The sequence below is a fragment of the Telmatherina bonti genome (assembly GCF_933228915.1).
Source record: "Telmatherina bonti genome assembly, chromosome: 16".
In the NCBI taxonomy this organism is placed as follows: domain Eukaryota; kingdom Metazoa; phylum Chordata; class Actinopteri; order Atheriniformes; family Telmatherinidae; genus Telmatherina; species Telmatherina bonti.
Genome location: NC_136614.1, coordinates 20,664,185 through 20,683,474, shown reverse-complemented (window position 1 = coordinate 20,683,474; position 19,290 = coordinate 20,664,185). Strand labels below are relative to the sequence as shown.

General features: G+C 40.5%; 1 protein-coding gene across 5 annotated transcripts in view; it reads right to left on the bottom strand.

Annotated features, from left to right (window-relative positions):
* The window catches only part of sash1a (SAM and SH3 domain containing 1a), a 155,734-nt gene that overhangs the window by 34,039 nt on the left and 102,405 nt on the right, over positions 1–19,290 (bottom strand). For 4 of the 5 annotated variants that reach the window (XM_079254995.1, XM_079254996.1, XM_079254998.1 and 1 more), the window contains exon 2: positions 3,604–3,732. In XM_079254995.1, the coding sequence (XP_079111121.1) occupies positions 3,604–3,732 (129 nt within the window). Of the gene's footprint in view, positions 1–3,603; positions 3,733–11,446; positions 12,049–19,290 lie in introns of those variants that run through there. The other variant, XM_079254997.1, reaches the window with a different exon arrangement.

Sequence of the window (19,290 nt, the reverse complement as noted above, 5' to 3'; positions counted from 1 at the left end):
AAACTGAACCACTTGGAGAAATGAAGTTTATGGAGGGTATTAACACATTACCCGCAATGTTTCTCACATCACAGCAAAATAAAACACAAGTTTGTGCTCCAGTCCTGAATTACTCAACTATGAAAAAAAACAAAAAAAAAACAACTACAGAGCATTCCTGAGGCTCGGAGACTTATCCAGTGTGAGCGGTGGCATTTTTGCATTAAGTACTCTAATAATAAACTTAGTTCACAGTGAGACCAGCTACTGGGGTATTGTGACCAAAGGATGTAAAGAAGGAATCTCCAAGTTATCCTTGTTTTACCCACAGTTATTTTCAAATATAATGTTGCAATATCCGATTACACTGCTTCTAAAGAGGTTTTAAAAGCTTTACCCATTAGCCACAGATCCCAAAATTAACTGTCTTGATTTATCTGTTCCACTGCTGTGGTTAAGCAGAGATGCTAGTCTGTCATTCTTCTCCAGTCACCGCATGCCTAAGGGATCCCTCATCTAGCCTGTATGTCATGTTTTGGCATGTTTTCAGCCACAGCAGAAACTTTGGTTGCACTGACACTGAACAGAGTGACACCGCCGCTGTTTACAGACATCACTTAAAGAGCCGTCCAACTGTTTTGACCCCCAAGCTGTCAAGATTATCCAGCAATCTTACTGCAGAGAAGATGCTCTCTATTTTGGATTTTAACATTTTTTTTAACTCATGTGACAATAATTTTCAAGAGGTCAAAAACAAGCACTGAAAAAAGGAATGTGGCCTTAAAGAGAAATGAAATGACTTCATCCAAATATAAGAACTGAAAAGAGCAGGAATCGGAGCAAAAACCAATTATTTCTGCGACTGATGATGGGAAATCAAATTATATGCAAATAAACGCTGACTCTCTGGCATCAGTGATGACACAATTATATATATATATATATATATATATATATATAGTGGCTGAGTTGTGTTACTGTTCAGTCTTATACAAGCTTATGCAGCTAAAACTTGTTCAGTAAAAATCTACCTTCACTCTTTGCCCTGACCTCTCACTGACCTACTGTTTGGAGAAACTCATTCTACTGGTGCTGCTGAACAATAATCCTCATACTTTATCAAGTTAGCATGGCAGTAGGAGCCCTCCAAACCTTTGTCTATAAGAGTGGTGGGAAACGGTGGCTCTAATCCAACCAGAGGGGATGTTTATTTAACCACTTGTGCTCCAGCAACTCATAAAACTAACATGGAAATGCACAGAAACAACTGAGCGGAGACCAGGCAGGAAAGAGGCACATCGATAGCCATCTCAGAAAGAACCTCCATCATCAGCTTTTGGTAGAGTGATGCCTGCCTTCCATGTATGAACACAGTGGAGACAGCCAATACTGAGTTAACTGTGTTGCTGTTTGGGGTCTGGTGGATTCGGTGTCTATGTGAAACAGAAATGTTCCTTTTCTTATGAAATGAGAAAAAGATCCAAACAGAAATCACGAAAAGGTTCCTTTTTTTTAAAGAACAGAAACTTTAAATGGGGGCTTCTTCTCTCTTTTGGTGTTGTCATGCCGACCTCAGCTAAATCTACAGACACTGGGGTTTTCTTAGGAATTTTTTTTTTTTTAAATGCATTGTCAGCATGCAGGCCGATATTATATTAAGTACGATGACTTTGAATCATACTGCAATAACAAATCACCAATGCAGTTTTATTTTATGACACCAAGTCAAGTATCATCTTCATCCTGACTTCTGCTTTATCTTGACGTCTCAGCATAAAGCACCAGGATGACAAAACCGAGGTGACCTTTGCCTTTAAAGTTGCAGGCTCTCCGAAAAGTCAGTCCAGATGGACTCAGTCTTTGTCCCCTCTTTCGAAAAGGTTTACAGTTGGAAGGATGTGGAAAAAAAATCTAACTTGACCTATAAATCTGGAGCACAGATGAAAGTGATGATAATGGCTGAAAAAAGTGAGCAGATCCTAAGGAGCCTTCTAGGTCTGTTCCTAAATGCCATGACCCTCAAGTCCACCACTTATTAAATGTCTCTCCACTCGCGTGACTCTTAGACATTGTGACCTTCTGCTATAAGGAAAGACGTCTGTGTTAAGTTGGATTGAAGCCACTGCTTTCTGGACACACTTCAAAAGATTAAGACAGTGAGTCTCAGTTTCTGACTGGGTTGAAGTTCCACTGTCTATTCCTGTACTCACCTACCTTCCGCTCTTGTTTTCAGTTTCTTGTTTTCACTATTGCTTTCATTATGCCATGTACCAACATTGCCTAACAGGGGAAACTTTGTCCTCACCCACTGTATTATTGATAGATGAAGCGAGAAGACCACTCCAGACTTGAACATTTCCCAAAACTAATTTTAGAAAAGGATTGCATTGAAATGAAAGGCAAAGTGCAATCCACATAGTGTGGGTAGAAGCTGCACTTTTCAGAACTCTCAGTAAGGTGTTGTCTGACCTATATTCCTTTCGTCATGCATTTTTCTCCTCTTCTCCTGCCAAACTTTGCAGAGTGGCAGGACAGCTGCAGGCTCTCACATTCTCCTCCACCCTTCTTCTTCTTCCTCTGTTCACATCCTTACTCTCCTCCTCCGCTGGCCTTCAGGCTCAAGTCACAGTCAGCTCTTTTCTCCTCGTCAACACAGGCAGAAAATCCTACCCTGGTTGTTTCTTTCGCCCCAGTTTTCTGTCCTCGGGAGAAGAACCTCCCAAAAGTAAAACATGTCCAGAGGTAATACTCATTACTCTGCAACTTGCCTGATGGGGTAGGAGAGATCAAAGTAAAATGCATCAACGCTCTATCCCTTTTCTTGAATGCTGTAAGAGGAGGATGTCTAAACTGATTTAAATTAAGAGGACAATAAATAAGGTATACATCCAAGCCACATCTGTAAACCCAACAAGAACCACATGGTTACCCTCCAACAGAAGCTTTTCTAATGACTGGGAATTTGCAATGACAGGCAAAAATACTTGTACTGACAATTTGGACGAAAGCTCCAGTAAAATGAAATGAGCGCCAACATAATTAGCAAAGTTTTTGGATATTTTTAATCAGATATTGCTAGATAACATGTAAGCTCTGCCTTACTTGATTCATGTCTTACTATGATGCAGATCAGTGCTTTACAGTAGAAGTTTTTTAATTGCTACTGGAATTGTCCAAAGCGATACAATCAAATATATTCACCACCAACAACCAGAACAGGACTCTATGTCTCGCTTTGTAAGTGTGTGGATGGGCTGCACAAAAGTAGGTCCACTGCAGCAGCATTCCACCAAACATGTGCTTGCAGCCTGGCAACCAAAGGGCTGCCCCACTAGCCTACATCCTTATGGAATGAATCCCCCAAACTCCCCCTAATGGATCTCCTGAAGACCACTCCATTCAGATTTAGACAATGCATTTGCAGAAAATCTTACACTTCCACATGCATCCATGATTTTTCTGCACACTGTTTTGCAGTTAAGGTTGTAAAAAGTATCTGTGGGCTTCATGGTTGATTGTTTAAAAATAAAAACACGATAGAAACTTCCAGCTAAAGAGCAGCTTTTGTAGCTGCTTGTACTACCAGGTCAAGGTTTTTGTGTATGTTTGAAAGCATGCATTTACCATGTCAAGCTCCTGAGAGACTCTGCGCTTCCGGAGTTCCTCCATGCGGTCGCTGACGTCGCTAAAGCAGGTGTTGTAGTACTCAGAGTACTCCTGGGCAAGGTCATCAATGTTGCCTAGAGAACCATCCTGAATAGAAGAAAAAGGAGGGAATTTTAGTGAAGTAAGTGCAACATCCCGGAGATAGAAGAGTTTTTGAGTTCAATGACTAGAAATAAAAGTAGTTTTGTTTGAGTTTATTATTTTTCTCAACACTCTTGCAAGAAAAAACACTTTTCAATCACCAAATTTACATTTTCTTAAAACTTTTAGTTCTACTTTTTAAATTTACTGTCTTTTAAAGTCAAAAGCATGGAAACATTAATTCTTTATGCAGGTTCACCTCAAAACATCCCACTAATAATTAAGAAACTCTGAAATGCACAGAAATTGTCCTTCCTCTGGTTTCACTCTATTCATGATTTACTGAAACCACCCCCCCCACCCATGTACAGTTAGTGGTATATACAAGGTACTCATTACATTAACAGGCGTGCATTTTGGTAAACCTGGCATGGCTTGAGGGTGGTGAACAGATGCACACAAAATCACTCCCATTTCCTGCACAGATTAATAAACTGAATATTTTGTGGTTGGAGGGAACATTTGAGTTTGAGCGCTGCTTTCTTTACGTGGTTTCCTGGACTAAAGACAGCATACTGAATGAAAGAGTTAGGAGTCTGATAAACTCTACACCAACAGAAGCACCTAAAAATACCACCCCAGCATTAGGCCTGTGCGTTACAGCCCCGTTTACTCATTCTTATCAGTTCCCAGTCTGCATCTCTGCCAAGCCAAGGTTAGTTCCTGGGTTTTGTCTTCGTAGAGACTCACTTCAAGGATGCCCTTTACCTCCTCAGGCATTCACCCAACTCTGAAGCAAACACTTCTTTTCCCCCCTGTTAGCTGTAGTTTAGATCTCAACAGTTCCTCCCTTTGTGGGGAAGATGTGTTGAAGAATGAGGGAGGAAGCTGTGATCCAAACAGTAAAGAGCTTACTTAACACAAAATAATAGACGTTGACTATAACCTATAACACAAAGGGCATGTGACATGAAAACCATGTTAAAATTAGTCGCAATCATTTATTTTTAATTGTCAGCCTGCAATCCAGATCTGGAATATTGACTGGTGTAAAAAAAAAAAAAAAAATAATAATATTAATTTCTGCCTCATATTAAGATCTTGTGAAGGTCTTGTACAATGTGGCAGTGAGGCCGTCCTCAGAATGCTCAGAATGTAGGCCATCCTGGCAGCGGTGGTCGACCGCTGAATATTCATCAGTGTTGATCTAATCTGTGCCAGGCAGACAGCTAGCATTGAGTCACAGAGCAGGGTCCGAACAGTGTCTCTCAGTCTCTGTCTTTCTTAAGCGGACTCCCTATCATGGTGCCAGGCCACAAATGAATGGATCACTGTGAGTGTGAGTGAGGGTGCCACACACACATCCAGACATACACACCACACACAGGGGCATAAGGGCTTCCTCTGAGGTTGCTGTCTAGTCAGAGAGACCACACATCGGTAAGCACACACACACACACACACACACACACACACACACACACACACACACACACACACACACACACACACACACACACACACACGCAGGGGATTTAAAAAAGCATCAAACCAAAACAAACTGAGGTAAACCGATCGTAAACAACGCTGCTCTGTGGATAGGGCTATTTTAAAAAAAGCAGGAGTTAATTGTTTGATGAGCACAATATTGCTGAGAAATGCACTTTTTTCTCATCTCAAGTGTGTAGTTAACACTGGCAGCAAACTATCTTCCAATCCTTTTTATTAAGAAATCCTACTCTGGAGCAGACATATGGTTTGAAATGGCTGAGAATCCCATTGGGAACCCTCTCCGAGCTGACACATGCTTTCTTCCTCATTCCACACACTGACTGAAAGCACGATCTCCTTACAGAACTCCATCAGCTAATAACCAACCACATGTCACGATTGAGCTGATTGATTTACTGGCAAGAATCAAAGCTTTGCTACAACTATACCAAGTCCAAAACTAAAGAATTTTAAAAAGTAACTGATTATTTTACGGCATAGAAGAACAATTAATGCTTTTTCCCAGCATGCATACTGGATTCAAACCTCTGAGACAAGACAGAGCTAAATGTGCCATGTAAACTGAGAGAGGATGCATCATTATGGATGTGAACGTTTATACTATATGTGCTTAGATAACGTAAATGTCTCCAGCACTCCAGTGCCATTAGCGCACAGGCATTTAGCACAACTGATCCCAACACAACACCATGACCCCTTTACCTTACGAAGTGATGCTGCACATGCTGTTATGTACATAAACTGTAAGGCTCCTTAGGAAGGAGAACTGACTGCTCGACATGTGTTAAGAGAAAAGCTGCCAGTGCTGGGAGGAAAGCTGACACTGATCAGAACCAGTTTAAAAATTAGGCAAGGTTGGAGTGGAAGCTGGACAAGGGCTGATTTTCGGGCAGCTGTAGGATGAAAGAACATCTGCAGTCTGGGAACACAAAACTAGAAAAAGAAAATAAAAAAAGATCCTTTGGATAAATATCAAATGCATCTCATCTGACAAGCAAACAGCTTATAATGTCAGTATGTCTTGATGACTACGACTTTAAAAGAGTCACACTCTGCAATATCCTTTAAAAGCTGCTTGACAAATAAATTATCCAGAATTATAAACCCACTTAGCTTCATAAATGTTTGAAATTGTGACCAATGCTGATGATGTAACAGTTACTCCATCCTGCCTGGACGGAGGGAGGCCAACTCCCCATTATGACTTGAACAATAGCAACAATAGTCATACATACAGGAACACCCAGACAAGAATGTGAGACATTTTTGCATGTATTTACGGTAAACATGGCGCATTTCCTATTTACCGTTTACATTGCATGAAGTGGCTACGACCTTCCACCCTCACTGCAGATACAATGTGTCCGAACTAAAGGGGCCAAACAGGATTTTAGATGTCTTCTTCCAGGATTTTGTATGACTCAAAACAGCAGGGCGTTTGATGAAGTTAGTTCTGCATCATACCACAAATCGCCTCTATTTCACCGCATGACATTTTAGTAATGTGTGATAAAACTGCTACTAAGCAATTATCAAGTGATTTAGACTACATTGGATTTAGACTGCTGCATATTGTTCGAATAACCATCATGTGTGTCAGACAAATAAAACCAGCTATGCTCTCCCACCTGCTAGGACTAGAAACATATTTTTTGTCATAAATGTACATATAAATTATGTAAATGACAGGCAGCATATGTGCAGCAGCCAAAGAGCTTCTGGGCAACAGGTCACACAATTCCTTTCATTCTCACTAAGTCTGTCTCAGCTCTTCTCTAAACAAGAGGTAACATAATGGATGGTGGTATACCTCAACTTCTCATGGAAACGTCTCATGTTTCCACAAGAAGTGGAGGTGTGTATTAGCAATACACCACACTGCAACTATTACATACCAAAGAGGCCACCAGAAACTTACAGTTTGTTTCAGGTTTCTTTCCAGTTTTCTCAGTTTGACTTGTTTTTAAGCATCACTGGAGTCTGGACCGAACTGGATGACATCAAACATGCACATGACAGAGAATTCCTGTAGAAACATGCTCTGTTCTTAGAAACTGTAGACTTCATCGTCCTCTGTTTAGCCGTCTAAAGACACGAGTTTTGCAGTTTTGTTTGATTAACCGGGGACCTGAAAATGTTATGTTATGAGAGAGTTCCTTCAAGAAATATCTAAACGGTGTTTTATATGTTCCATAGCCTATCATAAAGCATCTTAAATAAAACTCAGGTTTATTAACAGTAAGACTAAATTCACAAAAGGCGATAAGCTTAACCTTTTTCTTCAGTCCCTCAGGTTTACATCCCTTTGTTCCTCATAGTGAAGCTCAGTTACAGAAGCACTGAATAGTAGTGTACATGTGCATGACTACAGTCATGAGCGTGGCCCTATGTCCGCATGTTCTTTACAGGAAAGAACAATGACAACATTTTAGTGAGTCTGATGTCACATCAAAATTCCAGTAGGATGGTTTTCACTGGTTCTGCAACTTCAGGACAGGAGGAGCAGGTTAAAATGGCCTTTTAATGTTTCACCTTGTGTGCCAAGGTTATGTTTAGAGGAAAAGGCATGACAGCTAGATTCAGCATGAGTCACAAACACACCTTAAACACAACAAGACTACAAGAAATTGCCTTGGAAACATCATAAAAGTAGTCTAATCAATCCTACAATCCACCCACCTCCTTCTTAAAGCTCAAACAGCAAAGATTAAAACCATTGTTATTTTTTTTTCTCTTCTTCTTCTGGGCCAGCACCGAACCAATATGAGCCAATGGACAGAAAGAATGAGAGCAAAGGGAGAAAAATAAACTAGATGGAAGATGTAGACAGCCGGATAGAAAGACCATGAGTATGTGTTGGATCACCGGACGGCAGCAGCTCTGAAAGATTTTCAAGCTGCTGCCGTCAGGTGATACAAGTTAAAAGCAGAACCAGTCCATGGCTGACTGGAAACTATGGTTTTGGCCTCATAGGAGCCAAGAATGGCAGGTTGTTTAGGAGGGTGAGGCCATAGGCCACAGCTCACTCTCTTTCAGCGAGCTTCCTTAGGATATCCGCTGCTTGGCTCGGGCAGAACATTGCTCTGCCTCTCCAGTAAAGGAAACCGACCAGGTCTGTGTGTGACCTCATTACTTAGTCAGGGCAGGGAGGGGCAACAAAGTTGAACTGAGGAGAGATGAACTGGCCAACAACAGACAAAAACTGGGGAATATGATGAGCAAAGATGAAAAATTCCATTCCAAAGACCATTGTTTTAGAATATCGCTAAGCATATGGGGCTGTAATGTATGAAATGTTATGTGAAGCAGACACATGGAGATGACATCATCCAACTGTAAACTCTTCAGAAACAATCAATAACCACGTCTCTGGAGCAGCATCTCATCCTCGGGTTTAAAAATAAAGCTGTCACTCTTATGTAATCAGGGTTTTTCAAATGCACAAGCTTCCACCCACGACATGTTAAGCACCACAAAACTCTGTTCAAGAGGAGAAAGATTCCCCTGCAGGCAAATCAGATATTTCCAATTGGCTAGAACTCAACATGAGCTTTCAAGCTAAAACAGGAGAAATTTTTCTGGGAGAAATTGAAAAAAAAAAAAGGCTTAATGAGTGACTGTCAGCTGTTCAGGTTTATGACCTGAAAATCAGTCTGTCCTCTTCACTTCACTGAGAAACACACCAGTTATTCCAGGCAAATGAACTCCACATACAAAAGCAAATGGGATGAAACTCCATAATCTTTGCATCTGCAGACATTTGTTACTATGCTTAAGTTGAAGCACAATTCTTCCTTTAAAGCCAAGCAGTTTAACTCTTCCATTTGCATTCAATGAAGAAAGTTCATATGTAAAAAAAAACAAAAAACCTCATGTTTCCAGAACAAGGGTGGAACTGGGAGAAAATTTCCATGCCGATGCCTGTAAATCCAACCACTTAAGAGTTACAACTCATGCTCCAAACTGTCCTAAACTGCTTTTGACTCCTAATTAGTCCAATGGCCATTAACTCTGTTGCTACCACAAATAAGTGACAGGCTTTCTTAAATGTTCTTATTAAACACATTCCTCCACACATTGCTGTGTATGGTAAACCTCAGACAGGGGCCCTCAAGAGGTACACTGCAGACTGACGCAGCCTTTGATTTACACTCAAAACATGATGAAAACTTAGTTGGAAGTTGCACGTGTAGATTACATCAGATGCATTAACCCTTTGCTGTGGGCTATATCTAGACATATGTCTGTACTCTCACTAAAATGTTTGGTATGTGTGCTGAAGCATTTTGTGTTAAAGGTGTGTTTCAGGGATAGCAACACTGCCGGTACACTTCTTGAAACAGCGATGAGGAAAATCAAATTTAAAGGGCATTCCCATGGAGGCTCCAAAGCAAAAACAAAAGCCATTGAAAGTCCAAATGCAGTGGTTATATATAGCATATTCCTTTTTTTTTTTTTTTTAACATTGATATGATGTTTATTGTGCTCTGGCTCTCACAATGTGTTTAATGATAAGAGCCCAAGTGAATTGTTCAGATAAAGTTCAGCATAAAGGGTAAGTTACTTTAGATTGAACAGTTCTGCAATTAACTTTGACATTTACGTATATGACAGGTGCGGTCTTGTGAGAAACCTTGTCACAAAAAAAAAAAAAAAAGAAGTTGACAAGCTGTGAAAAAAAAATTACAAGTATATTTTATCTCCCAGTCTCCCAATCTACTGAACTCCAGACATTCATTTAATTTCAGGGAAAAAAAACCCCACCAGAAAATCAAGCATTATCATGGCTGTTAAACTTGTTAGTTCTGGGAAGATAAACTGACCAACTGAGCCACAAACACTGGTTGAAAGAAACAACGGAAGCCAGTGAAGTTTCATAAATTCATACTTCATTTATTTCCAGCTCTGTAATTAAAAAGTAAATCACAGCTATTTAATTCTGCCAGATCCTCAAGCCATAAACTTGTAATTTGATATATTACATGGAAAAAAAAACTCCCCCAAAATGTTTAGCTTAGTGATTTTGTAATTATATGAGACTTTCATGTCTGATTGACGATTTTTGGAGTGACTTTAGAGTGGCTCCAGAAGAAAAGCCACCATATCCTGGATGGTCAAACAACAACAAAAACAGTCTTACTTTTATGTTCAGTCATAGTTTAATATCAGCTCTTTATATGTATTAAACCTAAAAGAAAAAAATAATCATTGGAGTTGCTTGAGAATGAAAACTTCAAAACTTTTTGCTTATGTTTCTGTTTTAACCCAGGGGGGAGGAAAAACAACAAAGATGAGCACAGCCTTGCAGACATTTGATTCAACAGCAATAAATCTGGATAAACCGCTTGGCTGGCAGCCAGGTCTCCCACCTAGAGAGTCAGAGGCAGGACAACACCCCACCTACCCACCCACCAAACTCACCCCTACTGCACACACAATCCTGCATTTACACAGCGTCCACATCCTCAGTGCCAGACCAAACCAAATTAACACCTCTGTCCTTTAACAGAGTGAAACACATTTGGCCAGCAGATCAATCAATTCCTAACACCACTAAAGTAAAGACTGTGCTGGCATCCAAACAAAAGGAACGTTGTTGAAGGATACAGAGGATCTCAGCTTTAATAGGCATTTAAAAGTCACTAAAATGTAAATTCAGACTGAGATGACACGAAAGAAAAACCAATCGGACCTACTATATGATGAAAATGTTCTGAAACTCTGTAATAGTGAGAGGCAGAATAATTTCCTCCCTGATAACCAAAACACATGACAAAGGATTACCTAAGCAGATGTTTCTTGTTTAAAGTTAAGATTACAGGACCAAACAAAACAGCATTCATGAGTTATGGAAGCTGATACACAACCAGGTTTCATTTGGAGAAATTTCTGAGCTTCTGGATCAAAACATCAATCAATGTCCAGTAGACAGAAAACACAAAGCACAACACAGGGTTCACTTTTACAGCGCATAACCTACCAACTGAGTCATGTTTGCACTGAACTCCAACTAACTCAGCTGTTTGAGTTCATCTTATAGCCTTGGGGGGGGTTTATGGGCCTGCAAGGACCTGCTGTTTTGATGCGTAATTTGCATGCGCCGCTACACAATCATCCAACCACGCAAATAAACTTTGAGAATCAGAGTGAGAAATCTCAGCTGATGGAAATCTGTGGTCGGGTCACATCACCTTCCCCCCAAACTTACCAGCATCCCCATAACGTCCGTCCACAGTTGGGAAAAACTGTCGGACTGAGCGGCGTTTTCCGCCTGCGGCTCATCGGAAGGCGCACCGGTTCCCTGGTCACCTTCCATAGTGTTCAAAAAATAAAATGTCCTCAGTCAGTTTAGTGCAAAGCCTGAATCTGAGCCCACAGGCAGGGAGCTAAACACCGGCTGTGCACAAGTTATCAGTGCCAAACGCTGCGCCTACATCAAGTTGCGCTTGACGCACCGGTGAAATGTTCCAACATTACTTGGCACGAGTCGAAGTTTATTAAACAAACTGCGTCTTGACATGTTGCTAATGATTCCGAGAAGATCAGCGCAGTAGATTCCAATAATGAAGAGGAAAAGAGGGCGGCCTTGGACTGTGTTGACCCACAATGCGTGTGAAAACTCTCCTCCGCTCCACAGTCCGCAGATCAGTGGCCGGGCACGAACCAAACAACAAGCCGAGGGAGACAACTCGTCGAAGTCGACCAAAAGTTTTCAAAAAAAGTTCCTGGAACCCCTCGAAGAACAAAAGCAAGTATTTTTTTACAGTAGTGCTGCGAGGAAATGCGAGCGTATTTCCATAAAATGGAACCAAAAAAAAGTTTGAGTATGAGAACGGCCGAGCAGAAGCAAATGCCCCAAACACTGCACCTCCCTTCTTTCTTCACCCGCTGCCTCTCTCCTCACACTCCTCCCAACAGCACATTACAACAGGAAGAAAAAAAGCAAAAGAAAAGAAAGAGAAGCACTCTCTGTGAGACACACCACCTACTCATCATTGACACAACCATTTTAAAAGTTATTCATATTACTTATGTGTCTGAGTTATTTATTCTGGACTGTGACTTTTTTTTCCTACCCTGAACACAATTATTGTGCTTTTTTTTCTTTTTTTTCTTTTTTTTTTTCTTTTTTTTTTTTACATGAATAGCTCATATGCATTGTCAAAAACTTTCCCCCCCTAATTATAGTCTTTTTAAAAAAAAAAAAAAAAAAATCTCATTTTGACACATTTTAAGAGAAATACAACTATCTAGTCTGTTTTCAAATTGAATTGTGAGACAAACATGTTCATAATTCATCCCTGTAGAAAACAAAACAAACAAAAAAAAAAGCACAAAGGAAAGATGTTTTTCAGGGGTGGATGCATGGGGCCCTGTGTTTGCATAAATCTATCTAAACTGCTTTATTCCAGTTGCAACAAACGCACCACACAAACAGTAGCTGCTGTGCAGTTTAGGGGCAACGTTTTTAGTTTTTGTTTTATATGCTCCACATGTCATTTGAATACAAAAAGCATAAAGAGAATCACTTAATGTATAAGCGTGAAATTGCACAGCTTTCCTGTCTGATCAGACATTGTTATGCTCTGCTAGCAGGCCTCTCTATTGTAATAAATAAGTCCCGAAGCTGTCTTTGGCTCTGCCTGTTGTTATTAAGGGCACATTTTCTCAGAGCGTCTCCAGCTGCCAGGTCTTGTGACAGAAGCCAGCAGGACCCAGGGTGGAGAGATAGGCAGTAAAACTGCACATTTCCCCATTCTTCTTTTCCCTGTGGTTTCAAGTCTGTCTAAAAAAGCTTCTTTATCTGCTGTACACAAAGTCACTCTGCACCACCACATGAGCATGGATTTAAATGTGAAACGAGGGAACGAAGACGAAAATGTTAATCATGCATTCTTTCTACAACCCTTCAAAAGGCGATCAGTTACACAATAATCCTCAAAGCTACAGCTTCTCTTGTGCGCAAGCAAGTGTGTAACAAGAGGCCTAATGTCAGCTACAGTACAAAATGCTCACGTGCCGCTCACATATGCATTTGGATGCTAGGTTACATAATTTATCAGTGATCCTGTCGGATTTTCAAATGTTTGGTCATTTATTTTTCAGTCGCATAAACATCTTCAGGTTTAAAAAGTTACAACAGAACCTGGGTTCCTTTTTCCCAGTGTGGTAAATCTGAAGATAGAACAATACATAGTCTTTACATTGACTGGTTTGCAATGAATGAACAACTGTGTTACCAGAGAGGATGCTAGTATAGGTTGCTTTACTAGTGGTTGTGATCAAAGTAGCTGTCCTACTTGTGATCTAGAAGCTGCAGCCCTGTAGGTGATAAATGTTTTAAATCAGGTGTGTTTGACTTAGACTTTATTGATCTCACAGCGGAGAAGTTTACTTGTAAGGTGCGCAGAGTGGCAGAAAGAGAAACATGCATCACGGCAAATCCAATATAAGTATAAATAAAGGTTTAAATAAACTCTATTAAAACAGCAGTATACATATTTACATGGAGCAGGCAACCATGTAAAACCTCCAGGACTGCAGCTCATGAGGACTGAACTCTCCTACCCCAGTCCCAACTGAGACAAACCTCAGGAAGAAAAAAAGACAAGTAATGCAGTAAACAACCACAACGTAAAAAATTGAGTTATCTCTTCCTCAGGAACTACTTTAACCTCTAAAAATCTGGAATATTAGAACTGGCTGCTGCAAACCAGAAGCAGCTGGTGAACTCACCAGATTTATACCATCGTACAGAGACACACATTTTCCTTGAAGTAAACATAAATAACAAAGTGCCATTTGTACCTGCAGATGACTGCATGAAGCTCAATATGTCTGTTAACCATCCTTAGATAGAATAACCTCCATAAAAACTAAAACAAAAAGAAAAAGACAAAGAGAGAAGACGACATTTAGCTGAAAACACATATTGTCCCAGACTCTGGAATTTATGTTTAGAAGCATGAGGACATCCGCAGAGTCTCTATGAGGTTCCACACAAGGTCACAAAAGTACTGTACCCTGTCTTTAAGTATAATGTTTTAATAAGCTTTAGCAATGACTCAGCGTTCTCAATTACAATCGAGGTGAAACTCAGAAGAACAAAGTATTAATCAGGAATAAAAGGTGAAAAAAAGAGAGAAAAGAGACAAAATAAAGCCTTTCCAACTGCTATAAGACTTTTAAATGGGACTGTCATTTGATTTATTTCAAATAACAATCATATGAGGGGAAGTACAATAAATTACCGCTCCTTGGCATCCATCCTCAAGGTCTGTGTAAAGTTTTCAAAGTTATGCATAAAGATGTTTCATCTAACACCAAAGTGAGGCGCTACCTCATGACCTCATGTGACTAAAACTGGATTTTGAAGTTTGCTTTTTCCCCCAACACACCGAATTCTGGTGTTTTATCAAAGACCTACGCTTTTGTTGAAGCAAACCATTCTTCTATAAACAACATCCTGTCTCACAGTTTGTGTAGATGAGAAATGACTTACAATTCTTGGATGAGTGGCAGCTGTTCAACAGTGTCCTGCTTCCAGTCTAAACACACTGAACACACTCTCAGACAAGAGCAGCATTGTTGGGAGGCAAGTTGACAGTGTGGGGGTCTGCTCCGTTGATCTCTCATCCGCAACCTTCAGGTGGTTGCAACAGTGAGTGGAGAAGCAGTGTGGGTTCATACTTTTAAATCTTTTCCTGTCCATTAGCATCCTTTAACAAAAGAGCCATCACATTGGAACTTACAAGCAGCATCTTCATCCTTTTTCCAGACTGGACATCATCCCCACAAACATGCACCCCAAACCAGCACTGTTCATGCCAAAACATCACTTCTTCCCAACAGAAGGCAGTGTGACTCCCACCTGGAGTGCCCCAAACAGAAGGGTCAAACAGTTAATGAGCAGCGAGGGAAGCCTGTTGACTCTGTGCGCGCTCATCAAACACCGCTGCCGTGTGGGTCTGTGTGTGCAGCAGCCAGCTTTCTCTCTTTTCACACCAACCACTAATCAGAGTGTCACTTTGTCAGACATGAGAAAACAAAGGTCACTCTAGTTGTTATACCACATGCCAAAGTAATCACACATTACAGTCTTCTCTCTTGAGAACCCATGTGGACATCTAGCTAGAAATCTGAACATAAGTATCAAATAAGAGTTTTTCCATGGCTCTCAAAATAATAGGTTTTTGTCTTGAAAGAGAGTCTAAATTGCTCACATAGGTCATTTTAGACCATTTGAAAACATTTTATATATGTTTACTGGTGTCAAATATTGCCAGTATCTGGACATGTACAGTGTATACATAACTTCTGTTTCTCTATTATTCAAGTTGTCCCTATTAGTTTATTTATCCTATCACATATTTGGCATGGAGAGGGAGACCCTCAGGAGTATACTGAAACAAACATATGTTAAAGCCATTGAAAAGAAGAGAAAAAAAAAAAAAAAAAAGAAGCAATTGACTCTTTCTCGGGCTGCTGTGCCATCCCAGTACATTGTGGTTCCATTCTGAGGAAAAGCCTGTATGCTGACATGATGGGATGGGATTTTACTATCCTATATTAATGTGTTGGCATGTAGTTTCTGATAAATCAAATTAGAATTAGGTCAGATTATCGCAGTTTTAGACCTTGCATGTACAAACGTATGGGCTGCAAATGTCTCTATGAAGCAGGGCCGGAATAAAAGTGCACAGGCCCCTGGGCCCAGAGTATTCCAGGGGCCCCCTTCCCCACCGCGACATTGTAAAAATTGTGAATGATACACTGTGAAACGACATTTCTAACATCTCCCAGCCAGTGGTACCAATAGCAATACATTAGACACTGTGGTGTCACTATCTGTCTTTTATGTACATTTTGTTTCATGTCCAAACTGCTGGTGTTTGCCCTACATGGGCCGCAAGTGGGCGTGGGCTCCCTGGGCCTGTGCCCATAATGCCCATAGGAGCCGTGCCCACTCTTGCACTTCTTACTGCCAGTCATGGCCAGCAATGACAATAACCTGAGACTACTGCTAAATCACTGATGCTGATTAAAAATGTTCTTGTTGTTTGTGTTATCACTGAGTGATAGTGGACTTTTTTTTCTTTATGTGTTACATTTTGTTTTAAAGCTAAATATCTGTGTAAAAAGGGATCCTGATCTGAATATGCATTTACCTGTTCCACCCATATAAGATGTCCAGCTAACATATATTGCATTTCCTTGTTAAGTACTCGACAAAAATCTAAATCTGGAGAAGGCTGGATTTCTGTGTTATGCCACATTTACAAAACCAGGTGGGAAAGGGAGTAAGACAGCAAGAAATAAAGTGTAAACCTCAGCTTCCATTTAAAAACAAAAGACTGGCTTACAAGTCTACAGTGTGTCTTCAGGCTATCAACACAGTTACAAAGACTTAGTAAAGAACTTAGGTTTTACAAAGAATAAACTAATCTTCCACTTGAGTCCCTTCATTAACCACTCAAATACTCCCACAGGCTAAATAATCTCACAGACTCAGATAAACTTCCGAAGAGCTGCTACATCACAGTGTGTCATTTACCACTGGTGATGACTAAGCAGGATTATCACAAACTAAGAAAACAGGTCTCGACACACACCTTAGATGGCAGGAGAAGAGCCCTGCAATTTATGTGTTAAGATGAACTATCTTCAGTTTAATACTTAAAGCCTGCGTAGATCATGGAAATAACATGGTTTTCAACATCCAGTGATCTTCATTTCTAGTTATAAAGTAGTTTCAACAAGGGGACATTAATTTTATGACAAAAAAAAAGGTTCAGTGGGAGGACAAACATCCCTGAAACTTTGGAGAAAAGGAGCTGGAGATAGAAAAAGAATGCAGGTGGTGTTAAAGCAAAGCAGTGCTGGACCTCCCCTGATAGTGCAGGCGACCCTTCCTGGAGGTCAGTGACCCCAAAGACCTAAAAATATCTCCTTGGGGAGTCAAGAACATACTAGCAGGCGTGATTAACAACATGGTGGACAGACATCAAGGGCACCAGCAGCGCACTTAAGGAATGCTATACATGACCACAAAAACACAGACAGACACATTCTCTGCAGTTTCCACAGTGATGGCGATAGTAAGCAGATGATTGGGCTTTACAGCTTCTGGGGTTTCAAAGGCATCAAACTATAGAACCAAGTTAGTTTCTTTTTATTTTTTTCTTGCCACATCAGACACAGATTAATAGAACAGAAATAGAAAGCCATGACTGCGTGCACTCACCTCTACTTGTGCTCTGATTAACAAAGATGTTTCTTTCCTCAACCATTTGTATTTCATTTTTCTACTCAAGTTAAGAACTGTAAGGTTATTCCCATACACAATGTGATGTAAAGTCTTGCTGTTATCCTTTAGTTTGCTTTCTTTTAGTGAGTAAATGAGAATTTCACATAATTCATTCTGCTTAGTTGATGAGTCAAAGGCCCAACAGCCCCTGGGCATTCGCTTTGAACCATTATAAATGTGAACAGTGGTTCTTTATTTATTTGTGTGTGTTTGTGTGCTTTCGTGTACTCCAATGTGCAAGAATATGCATGTTTGTGTGAGAAGAGGAAGTGCGCCTGCCTCACTGTGCTTCACACGCCGTTGAGTCTGTGTGGGAGTTATCACACAAGTCCAATTAGCATGACAACTAATTACTGTTTCCTTGCCACAACCCTCCACTACACACAAACACTCAGTTAAGCAGCACATTAAATTAAATCAACACTTTGGTCTTCCTACAAAAAACAAAGCTTCAGGACGATCCACAGGCGCTTGGTGTTTGTGTGTACTAGGTATTACTTTTCATAGGGTGGTCAAGCACAACACTGGAGTCTTTTGAAAGTTGGAGAAATGCTAACTTCGAATATCAACACTGGAATTTCCTCTGAGCAACAGTGAGACAGAAAAGGAGAAAGAAAAGAGGGTGACAACAGAGAAAGTGTGAGATAAAGATACAAAGTGGTGTATGCTGGGATCAGGGAGAACATCGAGATCTGCAACAAACAGATACAGAAAAGACAAATGAAGGTCTGTCTGGAGTACAGTATGAGATGCATGTAATAATCTGCTGGGAGGAACGCCAAATGCACTTCTCAGACACATCATGGAGTGTTTAATATGTTGATTAATGCTATCTGATATGGGAAGCCATTTAAAAAAAAAAAAAAAAAGAAAAAAAAAAGTCAAATAAGTATACCTGCTGGATCCACAGGAATTCAAGCCCAAGAAGAAAGTGTGAGATGTTGAGAGGCTAAAACGTCTGGGGTTGTCAGTGTTTTTCCACAACACGGCCTGCTGATATCATTGCTAAGAGAGACAAAACATTTTTGCAGGAATTTTTCTCTGGTGCTCATGACTCTCGCTCTGCATCCCAGTTTGACTTTCAAGAGTCGAAAGTATGTTGGCTGGCTGTATGATGTGCATTTTAACAAGCACCTTCATGAAACAAATTTAAAGTAAATGTATCGTGCATTAAGTCACAAGGATTCCTGAGTAGTATTACACGCTTTCAGTAATGGACTGTGAACTGCAGGTTCCTTTCATGTGCTTTGTGGGAAAAAAGTAAAAATCCTAATATAAAAACAGTGCATATTTCTGCTAAGCCCTGGATTCCCAGATTCTCCATGCAATGCACGCCTCTGTAGCCATGCAGTAGGTGATTATGTTACAACACTCTGTGTGTGAGAGTGTATGAGCTGAAATTCCTGGCTGTTTTAATCAGGCAAGACCGAAAGGACAGATGTTTATTTGGATGTAAGTGAGATTCTTAAAGAATGAGCAGCACTGTGTGAGAAGTCAGAGTCCTCTAACTGAATCCACAGTGTTCAGTGTATTCAAGCTTGGAGGATATTTGCAGGCGGGGGTGTGTGTTTATAAGAAAGAAAACGCCATTGAAGGTGGGGGGGGGGTAACATAAGACAGCATCTCTGCTGGATTGGAGAGCACAGACGGACTTGAAAATGAAAAGAACTAAGTTAGTTTGTCTGTTTGTCCAAACAGATGTCCAGATAGAAGCGATGAGTTGGTGCCACAATGGATGGAGGTCA